Raw genomic sequence first — 20,764 nt, 5'->3', positions numbered from 1 at the left:
TGTTGTTTCGTAGAGTTAACTCGAAGATGGAGCGGGTTTTCACCTTTGCTTCGATTACGATCAATGCCGTGTCTGTCTTAGAGAAGTGGAGGCCTTCGTTTCACGCGTATCCAAATACACGTACGATACCAACGTTGGCAGAGTTTAGAAAACTTTCGACGTCGTTGCTTTCGATTCGTTCGAGAACGAATCGCAATGCACTTTATTCGTCTCAATTGCCGTCATCTCGGTAGCGTTGTCGTTTACGTATTCCTCCGGCAGGTCGACGAAAGGTGCAGCCTAAAAGAAAAAGAAAGGAAATCCGATAATCGGGAAGACTGGAAGCGGGGCCCTCGAAGATCGTCGATGTTTGGCTATCAAACTTGGATTAACTTGTTGATCTTCTTTTTTTTTTTTAACGATTTCCTGCTTGCAATTGTTTCGAGGAGAAATACTGAATTCTGATGAAAGATATACAAATTGACTCGGTGCTGTTTATTCTACTTTAATCGTAGAACGGGCGCGATCAGACTGGATCTCATTCCATACCTATTGCGGAGTTCCATCGAGCAATATCCTCCCTCCTGAATTTAAGAAAAGATTCGTTCGAAATAAAAGTTTCGTAACTGCGATTTAACTAGAAATTCGACGTTCCACGGTAATCATCGCTAACAACCGTGATGCGTGGTTGATGCAACGTAAATAAATGCATAAAGCAAAATTCAACGATCCAACGGTCCTTTCTAGCTAAGTGTGTACTTTCATTTTCTCCTAATTACATCTAATTACCACGTTCGATCGTTCTCATTCGTATCTCTATCGATCGCGAACATCGATGGCATATCTCAACGCCGTGCAACCACACGCAAACATTCTCATACGCACACCACACGGCCTCCGCAACATTTGTCACTCGAAATCAGCTCCGTAGTCCGGCACACGGTATTTATATTCCCCTTGGCGAACGCTTCTCTCGGCAGCGCGTGCCTCGCGGCTCGCTGAAATTCATCTTCATCTGTGCGACGAGTACCGCTCGCTCTAAAGATCCGTACGGCGATTTACGAGGCTGGTTCGCGACGCCTCGCGTTCCGTTATCGTGCACCGGCCGAGAGAAACACGAAGCAAAGGGCAAACGCTGATAAGCACAGGCAGAATTGACCTCTGGTAGCGTTCGCTTTCTCCTCTCCGCGAACGTTTCCAACCAACAGCGGCACCGCAATCGTGTCGCGATCTCCCCGTTTTCGAGGTCCCTCGTGTCACCGGCCTGGCCGTGTTTGGTCATCCGGCTCAAGGACAGCTTGCTTCTCGGCTCGTCAAGCACCGGCACACAACACGTGGCCAACCCGGCCTAAAAATGCGTCCGGATGTCTTGTATGATCAGCTTTTGAGATTTCTGCGGCGGAGTCGTCTGACGGGACCGGGGTCAATGCAAGAGGGGACCCTCGCAATTACATACTCAGTGCGCCAGTATATACCGGGTGACACGCAGTTCTCGCGTAGCTTTTAATTGCGCAATCTGTGGTCGCGATAAGGCGTGTCTGTATTAAAATGTTTTACCAACGCTTGAACGATCGTTTAAGATAATTTCTTTTTTTTTTTTTGTAATTTGATATCGCTTCTTTAGAAGCGGAGTTTTAAGTAAAACGTGCTAATTATTTCAGCCATTGCAAATCGCGTACGAAACGATTTCGTTACTTTAACGAAATATGATTAATTTATCACGAAAGTAATGGGAACGACTAACAAAAATATGACTTAACCAAAAGCTATTTAAACAAATAACCGTGTTTATTATACGATATTTATCTAAAATTTTATTCGTATTATATCGCAACGTCGACGTTGAACTTGACCGAATTGCTAGTCAAAATTCCCTAGATCCCAATGGCCATCGGTGCTAAAGCGCAGACATACCGGCATACCTATGTATATATCTTCAATCGTTCGAATCGATTAAAGCTACCCCGGAAGTCCTTGGCATACCTTGCTGCCAGCGATAAGCGACGGTGCGATTATCAACGGACACATTTTACTTTCTCGCCGTCGGATTTCTACCGGGAATTCTCCGATATCCCCGGGACCACCCGTGGATCTTGCTTGGACGTCGACTTTTAAGGGACATCGGTTCCGCTTTCAACTAACGATTCCTTCATTTGCTCGAATCTACGCGTACCGAAAAGATTGATGCGAATAGTCCCGTCTGATTAAATCTTCGCTACGTCTATATCCTACTCTTTCTATCTTTCTCTTTCACTTTCCCCCCTCCCTGCGCATCTTTTCCCTGCATTTTTATCGTTTTTATCGTTGCAACATGGCTCGGCATTAAAGAAAAGAGTAGGATAGATTTTTTCTTAACCGATCTCTGTGGAATCAAACGTTACATGTAATAAACCCTATTTTTTTCATTAGCCTCCGTCTTTTATTTCTATCTTAGAATTAAATTCTCAGATGCTCATTTATTTAATTGGAATTTTCTTTATGCTTTAGTTAATTAGTTTTCTTATCCGATCTCTGTGGAATCAAATATTATATGTAATAAACTCTATTTTTTTTCTTTTTTTTTTATTAGCTTTCATCTTTTATTCCTATCTTAGAATTAAATTCCGAGACGCTCATTTATTTAATTGGAATTTTCTGTATGTTTTAAGTTAGACGGTTCTCTCATTCAACCTTTCGAATCTAGCGATGAAAATAGGAAAAGAAAAAAAAATACGACGGCGATCGATCGACATTAGAGCTAAATAGGGAAGAATTCGCTTCCTAGATTTGAATTTTATCGTGCTTGTACATTCCCTTCCTTAAATTCTATATTTTCCTTCCTGTTTCCACTCGTTCTTTTGTTCTACGCCCACACACGGTAACCACTTTTTCTACGTTATTATGTTCCGTACTCTTGTTCCGTTTTTTTTCTTCTTGATCCTTCAGTTTAACCGCGGGCTACCCTCCTCTCGCTTTGTTCCCTTTTAAGTTTTCTTGCATTTTGCTTAATTGCGCCAATTTTTCGCTCTGTTTGCCCCTTGTCTCTCCAACTGTTTTCGCATTCTCAATTTTCATTTCAATTTCTCATTTCCCAATCGTCCCCTCTGCCTCTTTCTCGCTCCGCGGTCTCCTTGCTCTCTTCTTTTTGCCACCACTCCTCCGGTCTCTTTAGCCTTCCTTCTTTTTACTCCCAAGCCCTGTTGCCCTCTCGGCTCGTCTCTCTTCCTCCTTTAAACTCTCAGACTCCTATTTTCCTCCCCTCTCTTATCCCTTTCCGCTCGTTTTGTCTCTGTCGAAAGCTCGCTATCGCCGTCTCTGTTTCTCTTCGCGGAGGTTCCTCTGCTCCGACGCGGAGGCGAGACAGGCCTCCTCCTCGCGGAGCGGAGCGTACGCGTCATCGTCAAGTATAATATTCCCTTGGCAGGCTTGGGCTCTGGCTTCTCTCGCATGCGAGTTCAGCTCGAGGGGCCCCTCGACGCTTGTGACGAGCGCGGAGAGAAGTTTCCCTCGATGGGCACGACGGATTTCGACGTCGCCGATGCTCCGAAAAGGGATTGCCGGTTGCCGACGACTAAGAACCAGGCCACTCGCCGTTTTATTCGCTCGCGTAGAAACTATCTTTGTGTATCACGTCGAGACGCGTTACTAATAAAAATTAATATAATACTCGTAGTTTCTAGCACGTTGACAATTTGTTAAATCGAATATTATTTCTTATTTAAATTTACGTTGCTATCGTTTCGGCTTTTAGCGTACGCAAATATCTTTCAACGGCCTATTTGTCAAAGCGCTATAAAGAAAAAACCTGGAATATCACGAGTTTTATTTCATTTAAATGGCCACTCTTCGAGATCTAGGTACGCAAAGTTTGGAATAATTTTCTCATCTGGAACTTCTCCGTTCGTGCAACTCGAGCCTCCGTGAAACTATTCTATCGTCGAAGGGTTAGGGCAGATTACAGTTAAGAAGAAACTGAGATTCGTGGTTTTAGTTAATTCCACAACATCTGTTACATCTTTCACACGGCGTTTCTATTTTATTTCGTCCGTTTCCTAGATAACGAACGAATTACGATACAGACTATTTCTTTATTCGTGTAATTACTTGTAATTACTAGTTAAACACGGTTTTAACGTCGGTAAGACACGAAAACAAGCGTGAAGCTCACACTTGCGAGCGAAAGAAGGAAACCAAATAAAAGGCGACAGCAAATGGAACAAAATTCGAGATACGGAAAACAGTCGAGCTATTTTAACGCTTAAGCTATATTCACAATTAATTGAGAGTTAATTGAGAACCGAGAATTAATTGAGAATTATGTGTCAGAATTACAGCGAATCGTGTTTTACGTCCGATAATGTTCACCGTTAACTTACCTACAAGTATTGTATCTCATTTTCTTTTACTCGGATACATTGAAACGTTTAAGGTTGGAGATTGAAATTTTCTGTACTTTTTATGAATCATTTTATTTCACGCCTATTGAAACACGCAAAGTTATTTGCCATTTTATTCAATGAACGCGTTAGAAACTTGGCAGAAGAATTTATCTGATCGATGACTTTAGCACGCAACTGTGCAAATTTGATCATTAATTTCGTGCTTATTATTTTTAACTCTCTTTCAAAAACATGTATCTCTTCAATCGCATCACGCAACAATCTCACATACTATCTATAGTTACTACACATACTATATACGATTCTATATTCCTATCTGTTATATAAATTCTTCTTTTATATAAAATTATTCGACATCTGTGATTTTAATCGTTTTTATTTGGCTTACTTTTCTGTTTGTCGATTAAGAAAATCATTTCCTTCATTTTACTACATTTTGGAATAAAAACCGTTTTTTTCCATTGATAAATCTTATTTCAATATCAATTTGTTTAGCCGAATTACTCGCTGCTTATCTTGTTCATGTGCTTTATCATTTATTCTATCCACTATACTGTACAATTTGTACCTTCTTAATTACATTACACCATTAATTCGACTATCTTTGTCAAAATACACACAACGCGATCTTATTTGTTATTCGACGAACGTACCTGAAATATGAACAAGCAATTATATACGCGTTAATTAAATAGAAGAACGTTAAACAAATAAAACGCGTGCACGATAGGACCGAAAAACACGAGAGATATCGTGCGTAGAAACGTTGATCTTCGAAACGGCGTGTCCGCTTCTAGACGATGTCAATTAACGTAGCTGGATTAGGTGTGCGAAACAACGGTGCCGACCAAGTGGTCGCGTAACGCGCGGTTGTGTTTAATAAGAATATTATACGTCTGGTTAGAAATTAGCATGAAAGCGACGCGATGAGCCCGTAATCGCCGATCTGTACGGCCGCGTTGCGTTGCATAGATGCGACGTGATTAATTTATGGGAAGATTAAATTAGCCCATCCGTTTGTTCACTGGGTTCCGCGCGGGACGAAAAGACAATTTTTGGCTAACTCGATCTTCCGATCGACGCGAATCAGACGTTTCGTTTGTTCGAGCGACACTGTTGCATATGTGTTATAAAAATTGATACGAAATCCTTGAAAGTCAGAGAAATAGGATAAAATAGAATGTTATTCGATTCGAGCCAAAGCAGTTAAGAACCGAGCTAGCACTATAGCTACGGCATCCTTGGAAGTAAAAGCGTTTCCGGTGTGCGAATCGAGACAAGTTTTCTTGACACGAAAGAAACACGAACGCAAACATTGCACAATGAATAATTAATAAAGGCATAACGCGTGTAAAGGAAAGTAGAGATGCTTCTGTGCTACAGTGAATAAACATGTTAGCTTTCCGCAAATTGTATGCGTATCCTTCGTAGCAAATAGATAAACGAGTAGGAACAGAGCGAAGCACGCGTATGACACTTTTAATTAGCAGCGAAGCCTCGAAAATCGACGAAACGTTGCATTCAGACGAAAGACATTTTTTTTTATTTTCCGTAGCACGCCAGGCTGCGTACAACGCTAACTCGAAGTCAAGGAATTATTAAAATTTTCAACGGTTTCAAACGTGCATATTGAAGGTAATCTCGATGCTTGAAACGTAGCAGATTGATAAACACGTGGGAAAGATTGAATAAACATTGGTTCGTTAAGATGCTTGCTGGATGCATTTTAACGTTGCTTGCCAACTATTTTTAGTAATTTTAAGCGTGTATGTATGTACATTCGCTTCACAGGCACAACATGGAATATACGTTTCAGCTATGTGAATTTTCTGGGAAGAATTGTCAGAATTGAATGAAAACGTTGCTACTGCCTCTACATTGATTTAGCATTGAATAAGACTCGTTTGATAGCGCTGTATACGTTCAAACTGTTCTTTATTACACAGATAAGACCGTTATTTGTTGAGTGACACGGTGCATCATTATTTATAAGTCTTGTATAAACGAATCTTTACGGGCGCAATTAACGGCAGGGTATAAAATATAATCAGCTTCACTTTGTTCGATGACTCAGAAAGCACTTGTTCCATGAGCCATCTCGATTGAAAAAAGTTGCACGATTGCCAATTCGCGTTATCACATTTATTTATATCTTTCCGAGTGAAAGAAATATTATAAGCATCGAGAAAAAGAAAAACAAATCTAGGCAAGACAAAGCCAACAACTTTGCTTCCTTTGCTATTAAACTTGTTACTGTTGTATGATACAAGATGGTGAAATAAAAGTTCGAATAATATCGATCGAAAATGAAGGATCGTCTGGCGATCCCAGCGATCGATATTACATAATCGATATACCGCGTGCGTTTCAACGTTCCTACGTCGTTGGGACTTCTCGTTAACGTCAACGTTACCGAACCTCGAATCTTGATCACGTACTCGTCGACACGTCATGCAGGGTAGGATGGAAAGAGGAAAAATGAAAAAAGGATGAAAATATTAGAATGATCCAACGACTGCTAAAGTTAGAAATTAGCGCTAGAATCTTAGGAATACCGAGACGATATCGCATTTTTTATCTTCCCAATCAATTATTTTTTTCTGTCAAAAGGTGACATAATTAACGCGTCGTACTTAAGATTCTGCGTATAGTAAATCGCGATATCGAATTACGGAGACGTATATTTTATATCGCGGATCGACGAGTTCTGGAGAAAACCGGTGACGAGGAATGCGCACTCCCTGCTCGTGGCGTGAGACGCGACTGAAGAGAACGAATCGAACGCGTCTACGCGGCGGAAGCGGATAGAGTAGGGCGCGTGCTCGAAACCGAGGTTCTATTCTCTTCCTCTTTTTCGTACGTTCGCCTCCCTCGTGTTCTCTTCCCTCGTGGCCAAATGCCGCGAATACTCGATCAGGTGATATGTACCTCACGCACGAGCATGCCAATACGGGTCTTGTCGATTGATCTTCGATACAAGGGGCGTTTCCAAAAAAAAAAAAAGAAAACAGGAAGAAAGGTTCGAGCCACGTTGAACATAAAAGCGATGAACGTCGGACGAATCTATATGGGTGGTCTCTTTCTTTTCGTCATCGTTTTCGTGGATCCCTTTGAAACTTTTTTTAATACACGTTTTCAAAGTTTTACTAACTTCTGAAACGTACAATTTTCTGTGCAATATACTGGGTGTCCCGGGAACCCGTGCCAAGTCACAATTTCAAAGCGACAGAAGAGAGGAAATTTTTATTCGTGGACGGAACGAAGTGATTTCCAAAGGTCGATTTTTCCTTCGTCCGAAAGAAAGCAGATAAGAATAAGAAACGATATTCTAACGGAATTCGAAAACGATCAAAGACGAGCGTCGGTGAAAGAGAGAAAAGAGAAGAATCGAAAGAAAGAGATTGCACGCACACGTATCTACGTAAACGAGAACACGTTCGCAGACGCGACTGCACCGCGGGCATAATGGACGTGTTACACGGCCGTGGATTCAGAGAAACACGAACGGCCTGGATGGGACGAACAGCTCGTCGGATGGACGGACGGACAAACGAATGGGAGACTGTTACACCCAATTGTCCCTCGTTGTACGGGGGTCAAGTAAGGTAGCCAAGCGGCCACGCTGTGCACCGTTGTCATCCGTGACTGGTGCTGGATAAACTGCAGACCAGCTCGAAAATACAGCGACAGCCCGGTGGGAAAACAACGACGTTACTTTACGATATCGTCACGCCTGTCGCCTGATATAGTAACAGTCGACGTCGCCTCCGTGCCGTTTCAAGCCGGGGCAAGCCTGCCCCCGATGATTAGGCCATCAGCTCGAGATACTTGTGCCTGACTTAGCTTTCTGTCTCGTTCAAAACCTTCGTGGATTTTCCAAGCTTCTTCGGTGTTTGAAGTGAGACGTTTCGGACGATTTGATAAAATTTTCAGATGAATAACAACGTGGTTCGTTCGAATTAGTTTTTTTTTTCTCTCAAGAGAAAACGAATACGAATGGTCATATCTTTATTCTTATCTACTAGCGAAATAGCGAGTTAAATCAGGTTTTGCGAAACCGAAAACCTAACTCGAAACGTTTCGATACTCTTTTAATCGTTGCACTTATGTTCCCAGTCGTTTGAAATATCACTCGATATTACCGATTTAATGGTACCGTATAAATACGTATAAATTTTTCAACTCTCGGAAAAGAAGCAGTTCCACCTCAAGTTAATTAGGATGTCTCAGTTATTAAGACTGTTCTGTAGAACCTACAAACGTTTCAAAATGAATTACGAATTAAATTAAATAATTCCTACAGACAACCATTATTCCAATTGTTCCAAGATAATCGCGATCCGTTTAGTTACATTTGAACGAGAATCGAGATAATTTGCAACGTTTCTCTCTTTTTTTTTTCTTTTTAAATCAACTACCAGACTTCGCGACTAGCTCGAAACCAGTTTTCTCTGGATACGAGTGGAAAATTTTTCACGTCCGCAGTAGCCCGTCCCAGAACGTCGACGGAAACGGTCGTTATCACCTGGGTTGCGCGATTAACTGACGATCATCGACGCTGTGGCCGATAAGAAAACGAGGATCGGCCTCCGTTCGTGGCGAGTCGGTTATTTTTCCGCGGACCGTCCTCTTCTCTTCCCGTTTCTTCCCCATCGACGAGCTGGAGCTTCGCCTCCGGCGTCGCCGTCGTCTTTCCTTCTTGGCCTTTCTTTTTTTGGGCCGCACACGTGTGAGGTTATCCCGGCGACGGTGACCCCGTCGTCCTCTCCTCCTACTCCGCGACCGCTTACCAGATCAGAAGAGCTCCGACCATCATCACGGATCCCCCTGACGCAACCTGAACGACGCCGCTTCAGAGCATTCGTTCCCGATGACGTCAGGCCAGCGCCGCTCCTCCGTTCCTCCTCGTACTCGTCCTCCTGTTCCAGCTCTCTTGCAACGCGACGAATATGTTCCAAAACGGGCGTGCAAAGATCGGTATCCTTGGCCAGTCGCAACGTCCACGGACAGATATACGCTACGCGAATGTAATTACGCGATAGTACGTGAGTTTGATTAAGTCGTGAAAGTTAATCTTGAATTATGGAGTCGGTAGATCACTTTTAATTGGTAGGAGGTATAAATTAGCTCTTTGTCGCGCGATAATGTATTACGCTACGCGTAACGGTATTGATCGTAAGGAATTAAGATCACTGGATCATTTTGCATCTTTTTATAATTCTTGTTAAATCGCGTTTTCTCGAAGCGCGCGATCGCGGATAGTTTTGAGCGCCAGTGTATACACTGGCGCGTTCTCGAGCGATGGAAACGTTGGAAACGACCGCCTCTCTTTTTGCCTCGTGCGTAGCTGATGGCTTGCAGGTGTGTCCTGTTGGATTGGCTTCTTTCTTCTTTCTGGGTACAACACGGTACGGAATCCATCGGCGGAACGTTTCAATTCCTCGGTTTTCGAAATGGGCCGTTAGAGGATGCAGTCTTGGTTTTGTTTAGAGAAAGAAGTGACTCGTTGTATGATTCATTCGTAGGTTGGCTACGTGTATACGTCGGAGGGAATTGAACGACGTCGTGTGAAATTGCTGTGGTAGCTTTGATGCTCGGGCCTCTCGATCGGAGGTCTGGCTCGCCTTCTTCGTTCCACGTACATAGGTTTTGTCGATTTATTTTTCGAGGTTAATGTATCAAGGGGAAATTATTCAATGAAGCCGACGTCCTGCGTTTGATAGGTAAGTGTCTTTAAATGTGTTGTATCGTACTCGCAATCAGTAATTTCTTTCATCGTGTCTCCGGTTAGTCTATTCGTTATGGCACCCTTCAGAGAGGTGAAAAGATACGGACAATTGTAAAAAATACCGCCACTTTCTATAATTATCTGTCGATACGACTGATATCTTTGTCTTAACAAAATTAATGCAAGAACAGAAAGGAACCCTTGCAACACGAATCGCGAGAAGAAAACTCGAAGATTAAGCGCAACGAAAGGGAATTTAATAAAGGCCCGACCGAATACAGCGACAGGAACGATAAAAGTCGAACGGAGCTTTAAAAAAGGCGAAAGAGAAACGTCCGTACAAGGGCGCAGCGACGTTGGTGAGGTAATTACCGATGACCTTGAGAACCCGGTTCACCGAAGGAGTAGCCGTGTATTTATAGGCCGGCGGATTTGGTAGGCAAATGAGCCGAAATTGAGAGGCGCTTACCCAAGAGACAGAGTGACAGGGATGGGAAAATAGATAGAGCGAGAAAGAGCGGAATCGTCGATAGGTGCTTCGCTCCAGTCAAAACACACGGCCCTGAAATCACCGGCAGGCGACGATCATTTGCCCATTATCCAAAGAGCGGTCAAGCCACGGCAACCTAAATCAACCGGTGGACCGATTCCCCGGTTCTAATGGCCCAATCTCTTTTATTCCTCGGTCGGAGCCAGGACACGGTCGTTCGAGAAGCTTGGCAAACCGTGCAATCTTTCGTCAACGATTTACGAGCGGATCTGCTGTACGCGCGAAACTTCTCCGCGCTGCGAACGTTTCTGCGCACCGACTAAAGCGTCTGGCTGCTGATTTCACGCGGGAGAGCAAAGTCGAAGAGAATCGTCTTCTGCGTTTGAGAATGTCAGCAGATCGGTTGATCGATCAAAGTTAAAAAGTCAAGTTCACGTATGAGAATCGTACGCGCGTACGAACAACAAAGTAGATCCCACGAACGCAACGCCAACCGTGGCAATCGATCGGCTGGCGCGATGATCGGTCGAAGCGAATAAAAATTCAGAGCAGCCGGTCGGCGGGCACGGTCGGTCGCGTGACTTCGACGTACAATTCATCGACGTCCGTCTTACGAGCAGCCGAAGACAAAAGACAATCGTCCGAGTCGATCTCGCGAAGTGTCCGGCCGGTTGCCAGTCGCTGATTGGTTGGACACCGGCTACTGGACCCGGTTGACCTCTAACCCCGGCAACTCGCTCGGCTTTATCGTCTGGAATTGCGGTGTTGGTGGCGAGTTGGTACAACACAAGGCGCGCGCGGTACGCACACGCGTCCGCGCGCGCTTTATGACCGCGTATCCGCACGGTGGGAGCGGAATTCTGTGCTGAGCGACAAACAATTGCCGCCAAGTGGCTTAATTGCAGCCAACTAAACAAATGTTCCAACCGTATCTCCCTGGCCGTGTGTACCTCTCTCTCTCTCCAGACTCTCGACAATTTCTTTTCCCTTATAGGCCGGGTTCCAGGACCATAGTCGAGGATGGTCCGATCCTGCGCCAACCTCGTCCTTTTTCTTCCTCCCTGCCTCTTGGTATTTTCGATTTTTCTTACGCGTCTCGTGCCGTTTCGTCGCCAAGTATTCCCTCGTCGGCCGCTCTTACGTGACAATTGCGAGACAAAGTTGTTCAACCGAGCAGCCGGACAGCGTGACGCGTTTGTCACGCCGTTAATGTACACGACAAATACAGATCTCGGGATGAGAGCGTTGAAACCGCTATATTAGCCGTCGGTGTGAACGAAACAGCCACAAGGAGAGAGATGCTACGTGTCATCCTGTTGTAGGTATCTCTCATCAGCGCCGCTCTATTTTCAGCAGCTTGAGCGGATAATCGGTGAACTACTACCGGAACCAGCTGCCCTTTTTCCAAGAAACTCTTGTCATTTAAATGGGAAACGGGTCCAACGTCTCGCGTACCATCTCTACGACGTTATCTAGTCGCTGATAGAGCTTTCTCGGTGACGCGGCAATTGCTACCAAAAGAGATTCGACCGGGTAGCGTGAACTCGGCTTTCGCACCCCCCGTTCCGGTGGAATTAATTTCGTCGTCACGAAGTAGACATCTGCCAATTCGTTTATTTTTAGCACGCTTTATTAGGGTGTGACAAAGTTGGAAATATTTAAGAAAGTCCCCGAAGAACAGCAGGGCGTATATTTAACGTGTTTCGTTTAAGCGAAAAGTTACAGCGTTCACGAACGTACATCGAAATTGATAGCGGTAATTTCACGAATTTGAAAGTTCGAACAAATGGAAATTAATCAAAGAAGCACAAATTAACAAATCTCAATGTAAAATGTCGACTTTCGTATCAATTGGAAGTTTTACTCGTATTATTCGCTACTATCTAACTTGGCGAGTTCTTGAGGAGTTGAAATCTTTTTTCATAACGCCTCGTACAGAAAAAGTAAGCCAGGGAGAAACTAACATGCTGGACATTTTTTGGTCAACATTTTTATCGGAAATGTTCCGGAATATCGAAAAACTGAAAACTGTCATTTCAGTACACAATCACAATGTGTTAACTGGTCGCTTCCTTCTGGCTAGTCGGACGGCCCCATGGTGAGCTCGAGGGAGCTCGTCCCCTCATTTTTCTCTTTCTGCCTCTTGTTGCCGGCCTCGAAGACGAGCACCGCTCCCGGCTCGTTTCTCATTCGGCGCGGTGCGCTATGTCGTAGGTGTATACGGCCGACTGGCCGCGCGCTCGCCGAGATTCCCATTTATCAGGGTACATCCGCCGGAAGTGGGGCGGCCCGTGCGTAGGTGAGACGGGGAGAAAGAGAGAAGATAGACGGTCACCAGAGAGAGAAAGCCAGAGGACATTGTTCATTACTACCTGCGACCTCAGGATACCTCGTCTCTGCTGTCGCATGATTTACGAGTCGGTTTAGGTCCGACGATCGACCACAGTTGCTACGATTCGTCCGATTTTTGCTCACTCGTGTCCGCTGAACGATAAAAGTAAACGACACCCCACGAAGATACTCGGAAGTTGATCGAACATTTCGATTTCGATTTTTAAGATGTCGTAAATTTATCTTCATCAAACTTTAAGACATCGAAATGCAAAGAAAGAAACTAGAGTCGCGAAGTATTTCAAATTCCACAATTCGAATCCGTGATCGAAGAAGGGAAGCAAAAAGTGCTGTAAGCGCCATTTAAAAGAAAATTCCTTTTCCCTAAAGAGGGTTGTTTATGCAAAGTTCGATATCAGTAGAGAAGTGTTATCATAATTATCGACACAGTCTTTAGCATTTCATGCGCGATATAGAATGTATCTTACACGATCAGGTTTTCGAATTAAGCTGTAATTGCCATGTGCCAGCGTGACCATTCCCTCGTGCTCGAACATGTGCGTTCCGTCTTCGATTTCGCAAGGACGTTTCCGAAAATTGTTATTTCCATCGTTCGTCACTTTCTGCATTCTGACACTTCGCAACCTTTTTATGGAAACTACATAACGAACTTACGTCTTTTCTTAAATAATAAAATTCTTGTTATCGTTAACTGACAGATGGTCGAAACATAACAATAAAAATATTGCAAAGTTATATAAAGCACACGTAACAGATATGTTTTGTTATAATTTGTCAATAAATAAACTCTAGTTACAGCCTTCTTTACTTTCGCGTTTTCTTCGATTATTCTATTGTTTGCGATTACGTAGCGTAAGTTCCGAGAAAACGCAATGTTTTACATTATTTCTCTATACGCTGAAACAATTAACACAGTCATGCACGTCGATCGGAGATCCGTGCTTGTCTGTTCGAAGAAAATACTCTAGCAAATCGATAGCGACAAGTTGCTCGATTTTTTGGTGCGTCGGTATCGCGCGTCGATTCTAATTGAGTAAAAAGAAGCAATTCGGACTGGTGTGCCGGTTGTCTGCTAAAAATTTGCCAGACTCGTACTTCCCGGATGTCGGCGAATTTTAATTGCGACAACGATCGTGGAAGGCGAGACAGGTCGTAAGAGATTGAATTAATTAAAATTCTAAAATGAATTACTCGTATTAAAGCTGTCCGATCGATCGATCGCCGTAACCGGTTATGTTTATCGCTGATAACGAACGGATCGCCTAAAAATTCGACACAGATTGCTACGGATTCTTTCGCTTACTATATTCGATCGATAGACTGTTTCCGAGAGGAGTGAAATAGCAATAGAATGATTTCTACTCCATTTCGAACACAATACAATGATTTCATCTTATTGATATTTCCACGTGTGATAATAGTATCTTTTACATTCTGTTCGTCGATAAATTATTTAAAGATATAAAAAGGCGAACAATAGATAATTGCTATCTCGTTTCGAAATTGATAAACTCGCAATTTCCTCGTGTTCATCATTTTTTCCCCCTTCACGTTAGCTAGATACGTAGGTCATTGTTTCTACAGAAAGCTGTAGAATCCGTGAAAAACCAGAAACACTGTCGCGAGATTCTCGCGATATGGACTAAATGCAACGCGGAACTGACAACAAAAGTGGCGCCTCGCAAGCGTGTACCAATGGTTAGCCGGAACAGAGTTATATTAAATTCTTAATGAAAGATTCTTAAAATAACCCGTGCCGTGCAAAGTCGAAACTGTAGTTGGAGAATGAAGATACGAGCTGTTAGCCAATAAATTCCACCGATTATTAAACGCAGAGGTCTCGGTAGCCGGCTATCGGATCGTTCGATCGTGCGATTACGAGAGGAATGCGCGGGAGGATTGTAACGGTAGACCCTCGAGAGGACGGTGTCTCGTTGTTCTTGGTGGAACGACGGGAGAAACGATCGGTGGTGGGTGTCGCGATTTCTCAGGATCGGAGAAACGAGAATGGCAAATCACCGACCTGTCGTTTTTCAAAGGGAGCTATTCGTGTCAATGATCCTCTTTTTTTTTCTTTCTTTCTTTACTTCTTCCGTTTTTCCCTTTTTTTCCTCGAGCTCGAGAGGATTGCACAATTCACGCGATACCAGTAGGCGGAGAGATTTATCGCGGCGGGTATCCGGCAAATGGGTTAATGGATTCACCTTTTATTCGTGATCTGGACTATCAATTCGCCAGACGGCCGCGAGATTTCTATGGCCGCTTACGTGTGCCTTTTAATTGTTTCATTCGTTCTTCATTCGGCTCGTACGATCCCATCTACGTTTCAAGATTAATGAATTTGAAATATGACTGTATGCACACGAGACGTAAAGATCTTTTAAAGGATCTTGATAGATGACTGCGATCTTGGTCTTGATGTTTCTAAGGATATAGGTGTATCTTTACACCGGTAGTAAGGCAATATTCACAACATAATCAGCGGGACTTGTTGATTAATTAGAGGTTTATGTAATACATCTTTTCAAAGATCTCTGCTCGACTGCTTTTGCCAATTACACATGATAGACGCGACATCTGACGAGGCGCTACGTAGTTTTCAATCGCTGGTTAATAAAGCCGAGGAAACGAAACGCTTGAACGTTGGAAAGTATCTCGGTAAAATAGCGCAGGAAACGATGGAAAATTTATACGAGGAGAGAAGAAAGTAAGAGAAGCAACGTTCAAAGCAACGATGGCTAACACGTTTCGCGTCGCGCTTCTTCCGCACGACGTTCCATTCGAGTCACATGTACCACCGTTGGTGCATGTCATCGCTTGTTTTACATACGTTGGAAAGGTTCGCGTGCACCGAAAACGGTACACGTGGTACAGATCGTGTTAAAGCGGGTGGTCAAATGACGTTAGGAAGCTGCAGTTCGAACATCGCGAAGTTAAAATCGTGACTTCCTACTATGCTTCTCCGAGCATTCGCAATGACTCTTTATGGTACCGATATAAAACGAGTTCTTTGCTTTTCCTCGTTATCTATCATTTTTAGTCCAAATAATAGGACACCGCGTTCAGACACGTAAATTACGAGCCATCTTGAGAAACGTAAAGACCGATGCACACGGTTCATGTTCGCATCGCGTAAGATCAGGTCGGGGTAAAAGCTCGTTCGTAAGACGATATCTACCGGGTCGTGTTCCATTCTGCCACGGGTCGATTATCCGATAAAACTTATAGTACCTGGCAGATTTTTTCGTAGCCGGATTCGACGGAGCGGATCGCCGAACGGTCTCGCGCACGGTACGGAATTTCTCGGTTACATCAGCGGCAGTTTTTGCGCCGGTACAGCGCGGTATGCGCGTGCAAGTCGGTCGTGCCGGTCGTCCTACACCGCCGGACAAAATTGCGGCCGGTATCAATTGGCCGTGCTCTCCGCGTACACCGGTCGACCTTCTGCAGTTGCAACACGAGACCTGACACAGATAGGAGAGCCGCGCTCGGTCGGTGTGACAGACCAGCCGCGCGCACACTGTGCACACGCCTTGCGAAATCGAACGCCGTTCGTTTCAACGGAAAACCCTGGGTGACGAGAAAAGGACCAACGTTGCCACGCGGACTCGGCATGGGAGGATACCACGACCTCGTGATCCTAGAATCGATCGAAATGCCGCTTCGATCTAGAGTGTGCGAATGCGAACGGCAGTGTTTGAATGAACGCGTGACGGACTAGGTCGAGGATTGGATAGTGCGAACGTTTATGGGATATTCGTCGCAGAAAATTTTGTTTGCAGAAATTGCCTAAACCGACAATCGTATTCGTTATTAGACTGATTAATTTTTCACGTTACGATTATTCGAGAAAAAAGGAAACGACGTGTGTGTCCTATTCGTAACTCGTAACTTGTAACAACGATGAGACATCTGGGAATACTTGCGCATTACGATGATGGTAGTCAGCTATTAAGGACTTTTAAAAGTGGTTAATTGGAAACCTTCTATTCTCGTTAAGTAATGAGGAAATTATCTGTACCTTTTACTGCCTGTATATTCTGTTATTATAATAATTATATAGATATCACAGGGAATATGATTGTTATTCGTAGAGAATGACATTTGAATCTTGATCGAAAGATTAAACGGCCGTGTAATGCTGCAGACAGAATCACGAAGAATCGAAGAATGAAAATACATTACACAAGATTCTTTTTTATCGCAGCCGCGTCTAACGATATAATACATCAATGAACGTTCCTCGTTTTATATTTAATTACTTTATGCAGCATCTTCAAGCGCGAATAACCGATACGTATTACGTTGCGATGAAAAATCTCATCTATGAAATTTCATTAAAATCGCTAGGGACCACGTCCGAAGCAGCCACAGTCAAAGTTCGAAAAAGTACGTACGTTCAAAAACTTGTTCCCATCGGACGTAGGAACTTTCGTGACAAAAAGCTATGGCTATTCTTGGTGACATGAACGCCGGACAGTTGGGTGGCAGGCGGGTTTCGGTTTTCCCGCGGCCCGCCGTCTTACGCTATCGATCGGAGATTCTCGACGTGCCTCGATTCTGTCTCCCACGGCACGTAGCGTCGCCGAGCCTAGCCGAGGCGTAAGTAATTTGCGTTCGGACGAACCACAAGCCGCCACAGCCAGCTCTCGATCCGGGACAATAAAGTCCACGGCCGTTCCGTGGGTGTACGCAAAGGTTTGTGTTGGTGTGTTTCAACGTGGCGCAATCGCGGATGAAGACAATCGCGATTCCATGAAACGCGTCGGACACCAAGCGTGCACGTTCGACCGCGGAACCGTGAGGTTCGTCCGAGGTTGCGGCCTCTTAATTTTTCAATAATCCAGTTCCCGGGAAGTCGACCCACTTCGTCGGTTTCTATGGATTCGCGTTAGCCGCCTCGTGTTTTTCCGAGACGACGCGTTTTAGGTTCGAGCTTGATCTCTTCTAGTTTTAGTCGCAGGTATCGGCTTTTCCCCACGCTGCGAGCCTTTCAATAAATTCAATTAAAAGTTATACGTGAAATATAATTAAAATCCTTTAGAATTTTTCTAAATATTTATTTAACGAACTCGCCAAATCCCCCTTTTCTCTACAAATTCCATGATAATCCTTCCTCCCGTTTCAGTAGCAGCTTGTCAATTTTCGATTAAATGACGATTAAATCGCTCCATTCGTTTAATGTTCAATCAATCATGTACCGCGTTTTGAAATATCTTTCGAAACAAACTGAAACAGCTTCTCTTTACTCGCGCCTAACAAAACGTTATATATTACAATCTCTAATCCAATATATAATGCTATAAAGACACTGCACTTCGCATTACTCGAACGTCGTGACACGTGTAATAAATACATGGCGATATCATTTTTCCTGCAAAGTAGCACGCGTCTCGTGGAATATTCAAAAGTAGCATAGCGTGTGTTTTCGTCGCGTCGTTTCTTATTAAGAATTATCGGTAGTGAGAAAAACACGTGGAAACTATTTGGGGGGAAGTTGAAAAGCTCTTTCGCACCTCTCGCGCTCGCGCGAGAAGATCGTTCGACTACGCGCGACAAGTGGCAATGTGCACGCTGCTAACGACACGTTTGCATCTTGTTGCAGGAAAACATCTCGACCCCGGAGCCAACCGACATATCCGAGGAGGATCACTACTCAAGTAAGCAAAACCTTTCATTACCCGTACACTCGTGGACCTTGTTGTTCTTCCATTCGTGTCAGAGGCGATCAGAACGCGAGACGAGGTTTTTACGTCACGTTCTTGCTATACACGCGTTCCCCAAGTCGTAGAAAAAATTGTTTAACAGAGAAGAATAAACCTTTGTTCGTATTCTGTAATTATAATACGAATAGACGGATCGGAATAGAAGTTTGCATGTTTCGAAAATAATTAGCGATCGCAAGTAGCATTCGATACGTTTAAAGCAATTTCGTGATTCCATAAAATATCAGAATATACATTTATCGTAACCTTAGAATTATACAGCGAACTTCGATGCATGTGTTTCATGTCCAATCAAATGTATTTTCCTCTTCCTATAATTCTACTGTTCATACACCCTTACGTAATTTTGTTTCCTTTCTCGTACATTAAATATGTATGGAGCAATCTGCAAATGATACAAAACTATCCTAAATCCAAGCACAATGGTTCTTCGCTGTACGTGATATATCCGATCCATTTTTTTAATTTTAGCACACATTTTTACCATTGACCAATTGCATTACGAACAGAATTGTCCAAGTGATCGCAACATAATCATGCAGACGAAATATTAAATAACGCCCTAATATGCAACGGAAAGATATAACAAATATTCATTTACAACTCTTCCAAACTTCCATTCATCGAAGCATCCATACTCGCAAACCTTTGGAACATTCACTGCGACCATACTCGCACCTGGACCTTCGTACGACTTTTCTGTGTGATCAAACGTTTTCCAAAAAAGACGCAAGACAGTTACGTAAAGGTGGGATTTTCTGGAAGCGAGCATCTGGACGCACGCACTTGACTCTTTTAGATAGATGCAACGTCGATACGTTCGCAATAAAACCGGTCACGGTACGTCAGGCTGAAGCAGTGGATCTTTGAATCAGAAGAATTCAGAAACAAAATTGTTGGATTTGACTGTCGTATCGTTCTATTTTGGAAATTCTTCGTGACAAATTTTAATTGCTCAACTTCAAAATTAGATTTCTATCGAGATACGACCAAGTTTGAGATTTGATCGATCAAAATGTGGTCAGCCCAAAGTTCCTGTTTTCTTTTCGTAACAGATGATGATTTTAGAAAATCCCCCTCTCCCCCTGAACGCATCCATGAAAACGCGTTCACTATTTCTGCGATCCGGCGTCCTCTCGGAGATCGACGAACTCCAGCAGTGGAATCGTTCAATTTTACGTTCGTTGTCCCCTGGACGGGGTCAGGTCGCGGCCGTTTCGAGAATCTGACCCAAATCCTACGGTGGTGGCGTCGCGTTTCTGCATTATTGAACGGACTGAATGATTTAGACGTCACACCGTCCCCGTCAGCCGCCAACTTTATCCGGCTGCTAATAAATCTCTCTCGCTCTCTCGCTCTCTCGCTCCGTATGCTTTCGTTCTGGCGCGACTCGAGTACCCTTCTACGTGTCACTGCTAATTCTCCCGCTTGAACGAATCGACGCTGCAACTGGAGGGAAATGTGGAGTGCAGCGAGCTACTCAGCCGATCATGGTTTCGTGGCAGAGACCGATCATGGGGTGCCAATATCGATTCTCATCGGGCGACGTGCTTCGATTTGCACTGCGACTTACTTTGTCTAGGTTTCGCTTGTCGTATTTTCGTTTTCCACTTCTTTTTCGTTTCGTTTCAGTTGGTTCCTTTTTATTGGTGGATGGGTTAATTAATCCTTAACTGTTGGCGTGCAATGGAAATATATTCAAACGATGAGAATAAAATTAACTGCGAAGCAATAATTAAGGATTAGAAAGAAACGCGATAAAGCGGAGAAGAGTAATTTCGATTATGTAGATCGATCGTCTTTGAATTTGTATCACTTCCGTGCGATTGATTCGTTAACTTGAAAAAGTTTCAACGTTTAGAGTATGGTTTCTCAACGAGTCATTAGCAACGCGTCTTTTAAATCGGCAGATCGTTTTTATATCGTGTATACATTTTATTATTGCGTATAAATACGATTCTACGTTTAAGTAATTGTAAGTCATTAACGATTGAGTAATGATGTCTGGATAACAGCAATTTATTTCATACCGACGGTTTTTCTCTAGAATCGGATATCAATATTCCTTACTACTGATGGCAAAAACGGAGGTGATAATTGAAATTGTTTT

The 20,764-nt window shown here is 43.6% G+C and overlaps 1 protein-coding gene across 3 annotated transcripts in view; it reads left to right on the top strand.

Annotated features, from left to right (window-relative positions):
* LOC126924681 (nucleolar protein 4-like) overlaps positions 1 to 20,764 on the top strand; it is a 96,245-nt gene that overhangs the window by 43,305 nt on the left and 32,176 nt on the right. For 2 of the 3 annotated variants that reach the window (XM_050739420.1, XM_050739419.1), the window contains exon 2: positions 18,534 to 18,588. In XM_050739420.1, the coding sequence (XP_050595377.1) occupies positions 18,534 to 18,588 (55 nt within the window). Of the gene's footprint in view, positions 1 to 16,373; positions 16,869 to 18,533; positions 18,589 to 20,764 lie in introns of those variants that run through there. The other variant, XM_050739421.1, reaches the window with a different exon arrangement.

Source organism: Bombus affinis, chromosome 15 (assembly GCF_024516045.1).
Source record: "Bombus affinis isolate iyBomAffi1 chromosome 15, iyBomAffi1.2, whole genome shotgun sequence".
NCBI lineage: Eukaryota > Metazoa > Arthropoda > Insecta > Hymenoptera > Apidae > Bombus > Bombus affinis.
Note: the sequence above shows the minus strand (reverse complement) of the source record. Positions and strands in the feature narration are given on the sequence as shown.